Source organism: Ochlerotatus camptorhynchus, unplaced genomic scaffold (assembly GCF_037179485.1).
Source record: "Ochlerotatus camptorhynchus isolate MF236.1 unplaced genomic scaffold, CSIRO-AGI_Acam_v1.1 ptg000022l, whole genome shotgun sequence".
NCBI classification, from domain to species: domain Eukaryota; kingdom Metazoa; phylum Arthropoda; class Insecta; order Diptera; family Culicidae; genus Ochlerotatus; species Ochlerotatus camptorhynchus.
Window position 1 is genome coordinate 6,652,284 of NW_027040514.1, and position 16,576 is coordinate 6,668,859.

The following is a 16,576-nucleotide window of genomic DNA, read 5'->3' on the forward strand; positions in this document are numbered from 1 at the left end:
GTGCGATATGTGAGAGCGTGTTAGTGAAAATCCGAGGAAAATACATAACAAATCGCTATCAAACTCGGTTTTGGCAGATCTAATTTCATACATTTTTTAGGTTAGCCAGAAGGAAATAATAAACAACTACACACAGCAGTTGGATCGCATACATGCAGTGCATGCAGTAGATGCACACTTGCACACCTCAGGGTTTGTAGGACTTGTAGGCGTCTGGAAGATTCTTTTAGCGCAGATTGCAGTGCATTACTTGATTCAAATGCTTTAGAGCCGTCATTGTTGCTTTCGTTTTTCTCCTACAAGGTGTTAATCCCAAATATGTTGGTGCTTGTAGTCAAACCTAAATAAACCTTTCGATTAGTGCTTAGTGTATTGAATATTGATCAAACAACATTGGCAGTCATATTTTCTTACTTTCCAGTTTTTCGTTGATTAAAGGTAGGTACAAGTTTTATCTAATCAGTAGCTGAATTTCGCAATAATGCCATCTCTTGTAGGCAGGCATTTTTTTTTAATACATCCGTTTCGTTGCAGACGATTGCAATATTTCATCCCCTTTCGCAATTGCTGTACGAACTGAAACATGGGTGCCGACTCGAAAGAAATTGCGTCATTCAAGACTACACAATGCTATCACCAAGTGAAGGGACGACTGCAGATGTTCTTCCTGCGCGGAAATGCCGTCGATCCCGAGTACCTTCGGGAGGCTGACATTTTCCATAAGGTTTTCGAGGTGCAGTCGCCTGTTCAGGCTATCAACATTCTGGGATATGTGCTGAACAAACCAATTGCTAACTTTGACCATTTACCGTCGGATCAGTTGGAAAGCTTGCTTTGGAGTGGGAAGGTTTGCTTCATCAAGGAAGAGTCCAGGAAGCAACTGGAGAAGGTGGTCAAACAGATGAAAACTTTTCGGTTCCAGCTCATTCCGCTGATTGTGGTTGCCAACCGGGACAACACGGAGAAGAGTTCCGAAACGCTTCTGATACAAGTGCATGAAAAGGGCGGAGCTTGCTCGTATGTCGATATCAGTGGACGGATCTATTCCAGTTTTGAAAAATTTCTGGATCACAACAAATTGCCGCCTTCGATTCTGTGCTATCCAAAAGACGGGGTCGTCACCTTCGATTCGAACAACGAGATAGAAGTGGACTGCAGTGTGGTCGGAACGACCAACGCAATGATGGGTACCATGGACGTTTTGTTCGGAATGGTCGGTGCTGCTAGTGCTGTTGGTACGATATTTGCTACTGGTGGGTTGGCCATACCGTTCGTGATGGTGTCTTGCGGGTCGGCCCTGTACACTACCGGACGCAGCATTGAAAAACTGGTCGATGCGAGTGAACACGGCATGCCGCTGAATCCGTTTGAGGTAAGTTGGAAAGTTCACTACTTGGGCTCAGATGGGATAAACGTAAGGGATAAGACGTTCTAGGGTAATTCAAAGGAGATAGGGTTTCTGATTGAATTTGGCAATTTGTTCAAAGTTCAACAGCTGGTATGTAGGAATGTCTATTGCTTGGCTTGGAACCAACCGAATGAGATTTTTGGATTTAACAGTAGTGCGTGGCTTAAAGCCAAAATTCTGCTTGAGGTTCCAATATACGAAAAAACACAGTCCAAGTCCACCTTCTTTAGCCCATTCGGCGCCGCCGGGATTTTCCTGAGGCATAAAATCTATGATCACGCCAAGGGATTTCCAAAATAAGCAATCTACGGCGGTGGTGAGAGCTGTCCAATTATTCCTTACCAATTTAATATCAAAATTTAACTAAATGCGTGCCACGTTTGGAAAGAATATTTTCGAACCTGGAGGTGTGTACGTAATGCCAATATCCATTTGATAACGGTGATGCATACATGCGTGGCTGATTGTGAAAGAAAGTGACATCGGAACGGCTCTCAACTTATTGTTATAGATGCAGAGGTTACTACAATAATACTATATTCCCAGGAAAGTCCGAAATATTTCCTCAACCAGACTGGGAATCGGACCAACTGCCTCCAGCTTGGCTAGACCGTGCCTTTACTGATTGGGTTAGGAGGCCGCTGTAAATATAGCAATGCTTACTTTGATCAAATTTAAAAAGCAATTAATTTTACGGATCTTCCAGGCCTTCCGGCGGGTTATTTGATGACCACTCAGGACCAATTACCAACATTTATATAACAATTTTTTAATATTCTTTACATTCTGCTTTTAAGGGCAGTATAGTTGCAAAGAAAATTCATGGCCTACTTTGATGAAATTTACGTAGCAATCAATTTTACTTATGTTCTGGAACTTCCGGTGGGCCGTCCTTGTGACCACTCGTAGCCAATGACCAGAAAATATATTAAAAATCACAATTTTACTTCATTTCATAAAGTTGCAGTGTATAATCAAGGCCTACTTTGATCAAAAATACATAATAATCAAGATTAAGGTTGATCCGGGTCACCGGATAGCTTTCCAGTGGACATTCAGTATTTAAAACCAGGTTGTGGGTTGGTTTTGTTCAAATATTAATCAGCACCACCCATAGATGCCTGTTGCTGTGAATTTCCAGCATCACCTTCTTCTAGACGACTGGTAGCTTTTGATCCCACCCCCGATGGCTTCTCAGGAACCCGCGGAATAAAACCGGAACCCAATCTATTACAATTTTCAGTAGCTATTCGTTTTCCTGTTCGTGCACTAAGCGCTTTATGCCCTCCCCAAAAGTAAGACAGGTAGTGTTGGAAACGCTAATTACTTTTCGGGGTTCACTCGGATTCTCTTCCAGTCTTCAGCCAAGATGTTCCCAGCACTCCAGAAGTTCTACATTTTGTACACGAAGAAATTTGATTTTTCCCATACAAACTTCAAGCCTTTTGAGCGAGGGGTTCCCGTGACCAAATGACTTCAAATTTTGGCAGGATATTTCTGACCCCCCATACTACCATAGCGTTTGAAATTCCAGGATTTTTCCTATTTTGAAACACTCTAATGCATGTATTCATGTATTATATGTATGTGTGACAAGCAATGCATTTGGTATAGGAAAAACGTAACGAAAGGGGGGGGGGGGGTAATTTTCCCTCTACTCGATCGCCCCTAAATACACGATCAATTCTCCACAGGATGCCGAAGCGCGCAACAATTGGCTCATGATGTCGGCCAATCTGCTGACGTTCGCCTCCCTGGGTGTCGCCGGACTGGCCACAAAGCTGGAAGGTTTAACCGCCGCGCAGGTAAGTCGATTCATGTTGGCCAATCGGATCATCCGGGGAGTCAGTGCCGGTGTCAATGCCGTAACGATCGTCGATTCGGTTGCCTACATGGTCAACAACTGGCACCAGATGACCATCTACCAGAAGATATCGGTGGCTTGTGCCGTGTGCTTCTGCTTCCGGGAGGTCATCAGCTTTGCCAATGCGGAGCGTCTGATGCGCAGTAGCCAGATCGATGGAATATGTAAGTTCTTCAAGGGTTGTTCGGACTCGGTGGTCGGAGGTGCGAGCACCGTTGGCCAAGGCTTCATTACCAACGTCAAGGGAATGTTCGATAACAACGACGAATACGTGTCGAGGGGAATGAACCTAATCCGAACGATTGTTCGTGATTCGTTTGATGTGACCGTAAGTGACGACTTTTGGACGATTCGCCTGTTTGGGTTCGAGTACAAGATGAAGAACATCATCAGTATGACGGAAACGGAATTGGGCAAATTCTTGTACATGATTCAGGGCATTGCCAAGACTTTCCGCGATGGATTTGCTCTGTTGAGAACGCTCTACGGCGATGGACCGATTGCGAGTGCCGTATTCAAGCGGGCTGAAGAAGCGGGAGGCAAACGGACCGACTATGGCAAGGCTATCAACGAGTTGATCGAAGTGTTTATGTTGATACGCCAAATTTGTAACGATTTTACCATTTTAACCGATGCCCAGTTGACTATCGGAGGCGGTCACCGCTTTACTGTGGCATCGGCCTATAGAACGTTCGTAAGGGGAAATGGTATTTCCCTTCTACGAGCTCTTTTGGAAATGAACCCCCGGGAAATCAACCGCATGAACAGCCTACGCGTGCAGTGGGGCAGCGAGGATGCTGAAATTTTTGATTTCATAACTCAATCGTCGATCGACAGCTCGGAAATGCTGGTCAAAATTCGTTTCTTGCTAGCAGTTTTCGAAAATTGTACGGAAAAGTCACTCCGCATCACGGGCTTACAATCGGCAGGGCAGATCGTCGAGATTGAATCAATGGTCCGAGTAGGCCTCGAACATTTTAACCAATCAGCCTACCCAAATTACCTAGTAGATCCGAAATTGTTTCGAATCTGTCAAACTGCTCAGGACAATCATCGTGAATTTATCGACGCTATTTGGAAGAATACGTGCCATAGTTCGAACCAATTCGACAGGGCATTTGAAAAGCTCTGCACCCTGGAAATGGCGTTCCAATCCTATTCACCCACGACAATAGAAAACGTTATCTCGTATGCTTCGACAATGGAGTGTCCAGATTTTGCACGATTCACCTATCATGTTCTTTTCGCCTTGAAAAGCATGGAAAATTTGACATCGGAGATGGGCCTCGAGGAGTCTGCTGCTAACGAAGTTCTTTTCTCGGATCACGCTTCGCTGCGGTCCCGCTTCAAGCAATTGACGATGAAAGCCGAACAACATTCTCTGGGTGGCTATTGCCAGATGGACGACGATTCGATGACTGCTGACCCTTTGCGGTTGATAGTGATGATCAAAGGTCTAGCTTCGAAGGCACTGCTTCGCTTTGGAACGATCGAAAATGCTGCACTCCATATGGACATGTACCCGATGCTTCGGATTGGTACGGAAATCGTGAAGTTCAATCGGTACATCGAGTTGAAGAGGTTCGACCGGGAGGAAGTGCTTACCATCTACGATGATAAGCGGATGGTTTATCTTGGCAATGCACAGCTGCAGATTGTGATCGGGGTGGTGCGGGGACTCGGTGCCTATATTGATACTTACTCGTTTATTCATGAGAACTAAATATGTTTTGATCGGAATTCGAACAAGCAATAATTGACAAACTGTTAAATTATGTACTAATCCATATCGTACTAAGTGCCTAAATCGTATATTGTAGTATGCCTGAAGAATAATGAGCTTTTAGAAATAATCTAGTCTGTTTTGAATTATCCGAACGATCCACTGGTACCATTGCAACTCATCCGAAGGGTAACATTGAAGGTATATGGTGGCTTTTAAAACTTATGCGATTCCACCAAAGTGCAGAGAAGAACTCAGAGAACCTTGAAAGTAGTGTAGTATTGACGAAAGCACTTTTTTTCCTTGATTTGTTCTTCATCGATCTTGTTTTCCAATGGAGGTAGTTCCTACACGTGGACCCTACCTATCGACCCATGGGGGATTATTCCGAGAGTCGAAGTCAGACCCTGCAAGTAGGTCTACACGGCGAATGAGAACGACCCAAATTTGAGTTTAGTTCACTCATAATCGCCAAAAGTGCAGGAACTCAGCGATGAGTTAATTTGCCTCATGTTTTCTAAGGATTTTCCAGGGAAAAAATCCCGAATTTGAGAAAAGTAAAGGTTGGATTCACTCAGTCTATTGGTACTACTCCGAGACTGCATGTAATTTTCGTCAATTTCCTCATTTTCCGGCAGATTTTTTAGGTTTTCCACAGGAAACCATGAGACAAACTTTACTCATCGCTGAGTTCCTGCACTTTTGGCGATTATGAGTGAACTAAACTTAAATTTGGGTTGTTCTCATTCGCCGTGTACCGATATTTTACCAGATACAACTGTGGATTATAAATACTATAGATTCCATAAATAAGCGGCGGTACAAAAAGTTTTTTTTTGCGACCATGAAAAGCAAACGGGCTTACTAGCTATTTCCTTCTTCCGTTTTACGCTAAATAAATCGGAAAATGGAGTGTGGAAGGTGTTTTCTACTTCCCACGCAAAAAACACCATGATGACGTCATGCTCGTTTGGCTACACTAACTGACAGTTCGTTTGGTTACATTCTACTTTGCCTCCGCTTATCTATGGAATCTATGCGAGAGGTGCACGGTCCCTAACCTCATTTTTTTGGTTCCAATCATTTTGTCTCTGAGTGTCCAATCATTTTGTCGGTTCGCGTGACAAGGGCCTAAGAAGTGGTTTATAAAAATTGATAAGCCCTTTTCTAAAGTTACGCGAGCATTACGTCATGTGTTCATTTTTAGTAAACACGGCACCGCTCAAACGTTGGTGGGCGTTGGCCAGATTTGGATTTTTCAGATATAATCCTAAATAGGACCTAGATTATTTAATACTCTAGTAACCTCAAGTCCGTGCTCTGTCACAATGTTTCATTGTGATTAATCAACACTCAAAGGGGTAAAATATCAAATTTGGGGTGAATTTGAAAGAAAGGGAACTTGGAGTGTAGAGCGCACTGCCCACTGGACGATTCTGAAGCCTGGCCAAGTGAGTGGGGTATGGGTTTATTTGATTGAACGTCATTTCCAATGTATATATTGATACATTCAAACCATTGGCATTTGAGATAACCCAACAAACAATTGCCTATTGCAGAAACGACTTCTTGACGATTTTATTCCACTTCATGCTTAATAATACTTGTACTATTTTTAATAATAACTTCTGTTCAGGCTTTGTTCACACAAATCTGGAGAATTTATTCAAACACAACATCGAAATATTTGGTGTTGAATAAGGTATGTCGAGAAGCTTTTATTCGACTTACAAAAATTATAACAGAGCTTATTCGATCAAATTATTGATTATTCAGCGTTTATTAGACCATCTGTACTTCCTTAAACAGCGATGGTATAAAGGTGTATATAGACGCTTGATTGTCATGTGAAATAATGTTTAATTATTACATTATTATACATTTATTAAACGATTATTCAACTACGGGATAATTAATCCGAAAATAAGAACGGCACGAGCAGGGTTGTGTTCGTTAGTGATTGTTGTGTCATTATTTCTGTCGAATTTATTACATACATACATACATACACACACATGTCGTTAAATGGGATTCGAACCATGACCTTCCGATCACTAGCCGCTTGCCTTGCCATCTGAGCTATCCTAGAATACATCATTTGAGCAGCTAAATAAGCAATAAAAGCTTGAATCTGAAAACCTATCAGCACTTCCAGCCGTAGCTCTAGCTAATTCAAGGAGATGTGAGAATGATTAATTCATTCAAAGTTGTTTAACATTAGACCAACGTTACCTCTCCATCTATCTAATTTCGATGGAAAGGATGCTATTCTTTTCAATAGATCTATGAATTGGTTGTCGTGAGTGATACGATTTATGATTACGATTTAAAGTAATTAGGAGTAGAACATAAATAAAAAAATGGTTGAGGCCGGGATTGAACTCGCGACCTTCTACTTGGAAAGCGGAAACGGTAACCACTATGCTACCAATTTCGTTTTGTTGTTAGCCTGAATCACTGTTGTGGAATAATGAATAAATACGCCGTTTGTAAAGCATTTATAAAGCATGCAATTAAAACATGGACGCATAGTGGAATAAGAGCTATTATGCTGACTGTATTCACCTTTATTCAGCAATATTGTTAAGCAATGCAATGGAATCTAGTAATGGAGCTAGAAAACAATTATTAGACGTATAATAAAGCATGTTATTAAATCAATTGAAACAGTCGGATTAAAGCGTCAATGTATGTGCAAATTACACTTATTCAGTATGTTATTAGATCAAACTTCTGGTGTTGAATCAGGAAGACAGTCATCGTTTGTATAGATTTTAATAAGTATATTAATCAAATCAGAGCAATCAGCGAAATAAAGGCGCATAATCGATCTCAATGAGGTTTTCTGAGCACATAATTTGACAACCCGTTTTATTCAGCATTGTACACTGTTATAAAGCATTTATTCAATCTATATGCTTATTTGTAACTCCGAATTGTTTTTGGGCAGTGATGTGGAATAATGAATCTAATACGTCGTTTATAAAGCATTTACAAAGCATTTAACTAAAACATGGACGCATAGTGGTATAAGAGCTATTTTGCTGACTGTTTTCACCTTTATACAGCAATATTGTAAAGCAATGCAATGAAATCTAATAATGGAGCTAGAAAACATTTATAAGACGTCTAATAAAGCATTTTATTAAAGCAATTGAAAACAGTCGAATTAAAGCGACAATGTATGTGAAAATTACACTTATTCAGTTTGTTATTAGATCAATCTTCTGGTTCTGAATCAGGAAGACAGTCAACGTTTATAAAGCTTTTAATAAGTAAATTAATCATATCAGAGCAAACGGAGGAATAAAGGCGCATCTATCGATCTCAATGAGCTTTTTTCAGCACATAATTCGACATCTTGTTTTATTCAGCATTGTACACTGTTATACAGCATTTATTCAATGTGTATGCTTATTTGTGACTGTGAATTGTTTGTTGGGAAGACAGAGATAGGATGCGGAGGGCCCGCTTAGGGGAAGCGTAACCCATGTTATGGTTTCCATTTATTAAATAGTTCAGATAGGCTGGAAATGACAGGTTCATGGTGAGAAAATGTACCATATGGGGCCCGTTCACTGATCAAAATCAGATTCACATCGTCAGACCCTGCCCAAGAATAAGGGGATTGACGATGTCTTGTCAAGTTTTATTTTGAATTTGCGTTTTGTATTTAATACTCTAGTAAATCTCGCGTCCGTGCTCATTCACAACAGTGTGATGTGTCAATACTCACTGGGTTATATGTCTTAGACCAGTTCCAGATTAGTTTGCTATTAATATCTTCTGCATCGCAGTTCGCGATAGATTTCTAAATATGGGTTCTCTTTTCCGACCATAATAGTGTGAGGGAAGGGGGTGTGTTAAACGTTGCGATATGAGAATAGAGACAAATAAATAGGGAAGACAACACCATGACCCAAATAGGCTCACTCTTTGCTCGACTGTTGAGCTGTTCAGTTCGTTTTCTTTTTCGCTCGAGTTCTCGCTTCGATTCGGTTTGTGCTGTCGCGTTGCGCCGTGGAAGCGTCGCCACCTTCGCGCGTTCTGGCAAGTTTACTACAACTTGCCAACACGAAACAAATGGTGCGTAAACGTACCAATGATTCAGCAGCGGGCCCTTCAAAGAAGGTGGTAATCCAGCACAGCGCGTCGCAGGATGACGCCGGAAAACGGGTACTGCAAGCCAACCAGTTTGCGGTGCTCCCCGAAGAAAATGGCGATGGTGACGCCGTTCCCATCGCTGCAAGAGAGCGGATTCCCCCGCTTTTCACGCCGGAGAAGGATGTTGCCAAGCTGCGTGCCGAACTGGCAAAACACAAGCTGCTGCCTCGCTTCAAGCTTTGCAGCATCGGCACCAAAATCATGTGCTCCAGCCTGGAGGAGTACAATCAAACAGGATGTTTCCTAAAGGAAAACAACGTTGACTTCTTCACGCACGATCTGCCATCGAGCAAGCCACTGAAGCTGGTATTGCGTGGATTACCGTCGTTCGAGGCGGCTGTGTTTAAGTCCGAGCTGGAGCGGCTTGGGCTCAAACCTGAGGCGGTGTTCCCAATAAACCGGCGTTCCAACCACAACACCAGCTTCCGTGACCAGTTGTTCCTGGTGCACTTCACGAAGGGATCCACCAGTCTAGCGGCTCTGAGATCCAAAATCCGGGACCTGTTTCAGGTCATCATCAGTTGGGAACATTACAAATCCCAACATCGTGATGTTACGCAGTGTATGAACTGCCTCTCCTACGGCCATGACACCAAAAACTGCCATATGAAGACTATCTGCGGCAAGTGTGCTGGAACTCACTCGACTGCGTCCTGTGAGCAAGATGATGACATCGAGCCAACGTGTGTCAACTGCGGTGGTAACCACCAAGCCTCCAATCGCGGATGTCCCAAGCGAGTGGAGTTCATCAATATCCGTCGGAAGGCTACGATCAATAATCAGCCCGGTAATCGCCTCCGTAATCATCGTTCGCCTCCTGCACGCACGGAAGTCCAGTACCCAGCTCTCCAGCCCCGTCGACATGTTCCGAACTTAGAACCACTTCCGCTCAACAACCAACAAGTCAAGCATGTGAGTATTCCTAACAATCGAACAGTCCAGCATCGTCTCGCTGCTGCTGCTGCCCAGCCAATGCCAGGTCCCTCCACCGCCCCTGGTTTATCATACGCTGGTGTTGTCTCAGGTGAGCCTGTCGACGATTCTCCGTTCACCTCGGAGGAACTTGTGACGCTCGTGGCCGAGGTCATCATCATCTTGCGCACCTGCAAGACTCGATCTGAACAGCTTCATGCTGCCCTGTCCCTTGTCACTAAGTATGGACCGTGAAGCCATCAAGATCGTAAATTGGAACGCTTGCTCCTTGAAGAGCAAAAACATCGAGTTTGTTGAGTTTCTCAATGAACGAAACATCGACATTGCCATCATAACTGAAACCCACCTGAAGCCTGAAACAAACGTCTACCTTCCCGATTTTCGGCTCGTGAGGCTAGATCGAACCAACTCTGGAGGAGGAGGAGTGGCTATTGCAATAAGGAGAAACATCTGCTGTCGACTGATGCCCAGCTTTCAGCTGAAGATCATCGAAGCCGTAGGGGTGGAAGTTTCTACTCCTATCGGCCCCATCACCATCGTCGCGGCTTACTGCCCCAAACAAGTCAACATCAGGGACGGATCGGCAGCAGATCTGCGACGAGATATTATCAAGCTAACACGACGACGGGAAAACTTTATCATCGCTGGCGACCTGAACGCCAAACATCAAGCTTGGGGCAACAATCGGCGCAATCAAAACGGCACCATCCTGAACAACGACCTGCAGGAAGCGCAGTACAACATCTTGAGTCCAGAAACTCCCACCCGGTTGAGTCGGTCCGGTGTTCACGCTACCATCGATATCTTCATCAGCAACATGGGCAACAACATCGCTCAACCTATCACCTATCAGGAACTCAGCTCGGACCACTACCCGGTGGTGACTGAGGTGGGATCCTCCGTAAATCGATTTGAAGCTTTCCGGCGCAACTATCATCGTGTTGACTGGGGTCAGTTCCAACATTGCGTCGACACCGCTGTAGACTACGATGTCCAACCGGAATCGTCCGAAGATGTTGACCGGTGTCTGCGCAGAATCGATCAAGCAATTTCCCGGGCCAGGGAGCTACATGTGCCAGTATCCAGACAGGTGAGTAATACTCTGAACCTTGACAGGCCTACTAAAGACCTCATTAGACTCCGCAACACGATTCGTAGGCAGTACCAGCGTACTGGGCTGCCTAACCTGAAGACCAATTGCAACCGTTTGAACAAAATCATCCAAGCCAGGATGGTGGATCTCAGAAATATCGATTTTGCAAACAAGATTCGCTCTCTCCCAGATTGTGCTAAGCCATTCTGGAAAATGGCAAAGATTTTGAAAAATAAGCCGAGGCCCATTCCTCCCCTTTCCTCTCCTAACCAAAATTCGGACCCATCTTTACTAATAACCCCATTTGAAAAGGCCAATGCTCTTGGACAACACTTTGTAAATTCACATAACCTTGGCCACGCCATGGTGAGTCCCCACGAGCCTGCAGTATCACAGGCAATGGCTAGTGTCGCTGCCACCCCCGTAGTTGTCCCTGATGAAAGTAGAATATCGGCTGATGAGGTAATAGCAGCGATTAAATCAACAAAGAACATGAAGGCCGCTGGTGTCGATGGAGTGGTCAACCTCGAGCTGAAAAACTTGAGTGTTGACTTCTTCAAGCACCTTGCAGTGGTCTTCAACAAGTGTTTAATGGTTGGCTACTTCCCTGCATGCTGGAAGTTAGCCAAAGTTATTCCAATTCACAAACCTGGCAAAGACCCTACCAGTGCCAAAAGCTATCGCCCCATCAGCCTCTTGTCCTCCATCTCGAAGCTATTCGAAAAATTGATACTCAGCCGTCTGCTGGTGTTTTCAAATGATAATAACATCTTTCTCAAAGAGCAATTCGGGTTTAGGAAAGGCCACTCTACCATCCACCAACTCGCACGGGTTACTAACATCATCAAGCGGAACAAGTCCGTTTCCAATACATCTGCCATGGCATTGTTGGACGTCGAGAAGGCGTTCGACAATGTCTGGCATGATGGTCTAGTGTACAAGCTGCATCGATATAACTTTCCGATCTACCTCGTGAAGATCATCAAAAACTACTTGTCGGGCAGATCATTCCAGGTCTACTTGAACAATGTCTCCTCTGATACGTTCAACGTTGATGCAGGGGTCCCTCAGGGTAGCCTGCTTGGGCCTATCCTATTCAACATTTTCACGTCAGACGTTCCTCCCCTGCCGGGTGGTGGTATCCTGTCAATGTTCGCAGATGACACCTCCATCATCTATAAGGGTCGAGTGATCCGTGCTCTGGCGAGTAAACTACAATCAGGCCTGGATGTTTTGTCCGACTATTTTAAGAGCTGGAAGATTTGTATCAATGCAGCTAAAACACAAACCATTCTGTTTCCACATTCGTATTCACCTCGGCTTGTTCCGCCTGCTAACGTCAAGATCCATCTTGATAGCACTCCCATTGAATGGTCGAGTGAAGTAGTCTACCTTGGTCTCACCCTCGATATCAAATTGCTATTCCGATCCCATGTGGACAAGACATCCACCAAGTGTAACATCTTGATCAGGTCGCTCTACCCTCTGATCAACAGGAAGTCCACCCTGTCCCTCAAAAACAAGCTTGCTGTCCACAAGCAAATCATTCTGCCGGCTATTGAGTATGGTATGCCAATCTGGGAGAGTTGTGCTAAGTGCCACCACTTAAAGCTTCAGAGGATCCAAAACAAGATCCTCAGAATGATCCTTAACAGTCCACCGCGAACTCGTAATTCTGAGATTCACCACCTGGCCGGTCTTCAAACACTCGAGGAGCGAAAGACTTCCACGCTGGAAAGGTTCAGAGTCGCCTGTCTGCGATCAAAACACCAGATCATTCGTGATTTGGCAACCTAGTTTAAGTAGTTAGGTGCTCAAGTAGGTAGGTTATCAAATTTTTAAATTCAAACCAAGACAATCCCACAAAGGGTATCCTGTAAATTAGCGCTAAACGCAATCATCACATTAGAATAACCAATTAACTAGAACAAAGATGAAGAGCCAAAGGCTAACCAATTGAAATGTTAAATCAAATGTTGAAACATAAAACCCAGAAAATAAACGTAAATTTTACTACTACATGACCCAAATAAGTAACCAATGCATGCGGCTCACACTTAACTTGTTCTATTTCTTTCTTTCTTCCTATCATGTACTAATATTAACTGCCTGAGGACAAATGGGAACACGACCAGAAGTTCATTAGAAGAAAAGTAACAAGAAAATTCGAACAAGAAAAGAAGATTTAAACTTGCACCGGCAAGAGGAAGCAGACAGAAAGGATCATGCCGTTTGGAGACAGCCAATGTATACTGGACGAAGCTTGTATCTAGGAAAAGTCGTATGTGCAGGAAACCGTAAGTAGGATAAGAATCGTAAAAGGTGTGTGCTTGCTTGATAAGATCCTAACTTAACTTTAAATACACGGTAGGAATCGAATATCCATTTATGATTAAGGTTTTGCCCATTTTTCAGTGGGAGTGGCAATACTCATGGATGAGTGATTTATCGTACCCATTTATTAGTAACTGTTAGCAACTAATGATTAATTGATTTACCTATTTTAGAATTACCTATACTTCACATCAGAACCTCATTTCCTTCAATTACTACTCCATCGCAGCACACACCTTATATGGATCGCTAACCTTTATTTAGTTTCATCATTTTCGACATTATAATCAAAGGGTGTATAAGTATAATTACCATGCATATGATAAGTTAATGTACCAGAACCTGGACGGACACGAGCCTACCCAGGGGAGGACCCGGATACGACCACCCATGTGTGTCTAGAGTATCGCACGAGCTGACGAGTGCAACGGGAAGGACAGTAGGTGTATAGACTAGGGGGTTGGTCCCTAGATAAGCCTTCTTAGCGGAAGGCACAGCCTATGCACTGAACAATTACAATTACAAAATCAATATATTTTTCGTCAATATTGGCATCAATATGATTATCAATACTTTTGAGTAAGCTTACTGAGATCGGACTTTTCCGCTGCCGTTCCGCTTCCGTTGCCATTACGCTTGTGCCTTAAGGAATAACTTTGTAAGACACTTTGTTTTTTTTCTGAAGTTTCTATTTCAGGCTCTGCATGCATCTTTCCTGCTAAATTCCCATTCTGGACTGTTTGCAATGGTGAACGGGAGAACTTTGTATTGAATAGCATTACCACAGACAAACAGACATAACACATTGAATATTTCTCACTGTAAAACCTCGTTGCTTAAACATCACCGCAATCTGTTGAGTCAGGGTCTCTACTCAATCCAAGGAATTAAATTCCCTGAGTTTTCCAGGTTTTTCCAGGTCTGATGAAAAAAATTCCAGGTGCATAAAAATTATACACATTATTATTTTATCTATTTATCCATCTGGAATCCCTTTTATGTACTTATTGATTTATGATATTTTCGATTCTTCAAACTTGGGCGTTGGTACTTTTAACTCGGCACAGCAAAAAAGTTATTGAATATTACAGCAGAACAGATGCACATAGGTTGTTTAATATTAATTTGTACAATTTATGTTTAGTAAATGCACCAATAGTGGAGGTACGTTAGTACAATGTACTTCTACAGCGGCTTAGGGAGACTCTATAAGCCACCATAGGAACACATTGCACTAAAGTACCTCCACTATTGGTGCATTTATCCTACACATAATTTGCGAAAAGAAATTATATCCATGGGTGTAATATTGTATTTGGTTTTTGCAATCACATTAGTTATTCATACAGTAGCATGCATTACGTCAATCAATATTACATGCTTTTTTGGTATTTGTGTAGTATTTTTTTAATTCAAGAATATAAATACAAGTAAGAAACCTGTCTGTCAGTGTCTATACTATTCGAAAAAACGATATATCAAAATTTGATAACAATATGCTTTCAAAAACAAAATATAATTTTAATAATATGTTTGAGTCTAACCATAGAGGTAACTCTAAGACCACTGGGTCCCGAAGAAAATCATTATTATTTTTGGCTCACTCAGTACCAGAACAACGGTCCCAAGCAGTCCCAAGCTATTTCACTCACCCCTGCATGTTCTGCATGAATCCACACACCCCTGATGTTATCTGTCAAACTTTCATAGCGAATCAAAACAAACATAGTGTAGTAATAGAATTTCAACTAGAATAGGGTACGTTAATCGTTTGCTTGGGACCAATAGGCTACTAACTCTGTTTGGAAGATCAAGACAGAATAAATCATGGTTTCACATGTCTACAATCTCTTAAGGTCCGTTTAGACTATCTGATTTTGGCCGCCGCCATAATGAAAAATCTGCTCAAATTTACTTTCGACACACTTTGTCGAACCCCCCTGTTTGCTGGTGTTCACACTGCTTGCACATGTCGAAAGAACTGTCAATTCAGATTTCAAACAAACTGTATCAGGAATCAAAAGTAAATACTTCCATCATGAATTACCGGAAAATTGCTCTAGTTTCGGCAGACGTATTTGCTTTTATTATTTTAAATAAAATGAGAAGGAGAAGGTGAACTTTGTGGAGTAGGAAATGGTTGCTCTGGAGGAACACCGGCAGGAATCTGGCTCATCTTGTTCTTCAAGAGCTGCGATATGAAGATGAAAATGGATTTCAAAACTTCGCCAGGATGTCGATACCAACTTTAGACAAGCTAGTGGGAAAAGTTCTCACTAGATCTACATGATTCCTTGAGTTCTGAAAATGTCTGTTAACAACGCAATTCTGCAAGGTCTTCAAACCTTTTGACGTCCCTGAAGTTTTGTTTCTGTTCTCCGGTAAAATTTCTTTAAAGATCAACAATCTTTCCTGATGATCTGCAAATTTCTCGGTAGTTCTACAGATTTCTTTGAAGTTCTGTGTGTTCTTCAGAAGTTCTGCAAATTTTCCTAAGAATCTACAAAGTTTCTGAATCCCTGAAGATTTAAGATCCTTGAAGATCGACAACTATCTCTGATGTTCACAAAATTTCTAATAATCTACAAACTTCTCGAAAGTTCTGGAATTTTTCCGGCAGATTTTCATGATTCAATGAATATCTGCAAATATATCTGAACATCTATACAATTTTTTAAAGAATTAAAAGATTATCTAGAAATTTTTGAGCTTTCCGGAAGTTTTAGGAAGTATTCTGAAGTTTTTCTATTTTTTCTCAAGCTGTGCAAATATCTCTTAAGATCAGCGAACATACCTGAAGTTCTGTGAATGTCTCTCAAAATCAAAGAACCGCAGTAAAATTCTGAAAATTTATTTAAACATCTGCTAATTTTTGAGTAGATTTACGATCTACCCTCTGAACTTTTCTGAAGTTCCTAAAATTTATTTCAAATTCTGTAATGTTTTCTAAAGTACTGTATTTCTGCTCTAAAAATCTACGAACTGCCCTGAAGTTCAATAAATTTCACAGTAGATCTCCGAATTTTTCTAAAGTTCTTTAAATTTCTTTGTGGATTC

The 16,576-nt window shown here is 42.2% G+C and overlaps 1 protein-coding gene across 2 annotated transcripts; it reads left to right on the plus strand.

Annotated features, from left to right (window-relative positions):
- The first annotated feature begins 216 nt into the window (after window positions 1-216).
- LOC135704398 (uncharacterized) lies at window positions 217-5,114 on the plus strand. 2 transcript variants are annotated; one of them, XM_065225850.1, is made up of 3 exons: window positions 217-438; window positions 498-1,372; window positions 3,103-5,114. In XM_065225850.1, the coding sequence occupies exons 2-3, from the start codon at window positions 584-586 to the stop codon at window positions 4,993-4,995; spliced, it is 2,682 nt and encodes an 893-aa protein (XP_065081922.1). In that variant the 5' UTR covers window positions 217-438; window positions 498-583; the 3' UTR covers window positions 4,996-5,114. The 2 variants fall into 2 exon arrangements, with proteins under 2 accessions (XP_065081922.1, XP_065081913.1); XM_065225841.1 differs by having other exon boundaries at window positions 535-1,372.
- The last annotated feature ends 11,462 nt before the right edge of the window (window positions 5,115-16,576 follow it).

Coding starts and splice junctions, on each gene's coding strand:
- LOC135704398 (XM_065225850.1), top strand. CDS start 584: ATGGGTGCCGACTCGAAAGAAATTGCGTCATTCAAGACTACACAATGC. Junction 1,373..3,102: donor TGCCGCTGAATCCGTTTGAG/GTAAGTTGGAAA, acceptor AATTCTCCACAG/GATGCCGAAGCGCGCAACAA.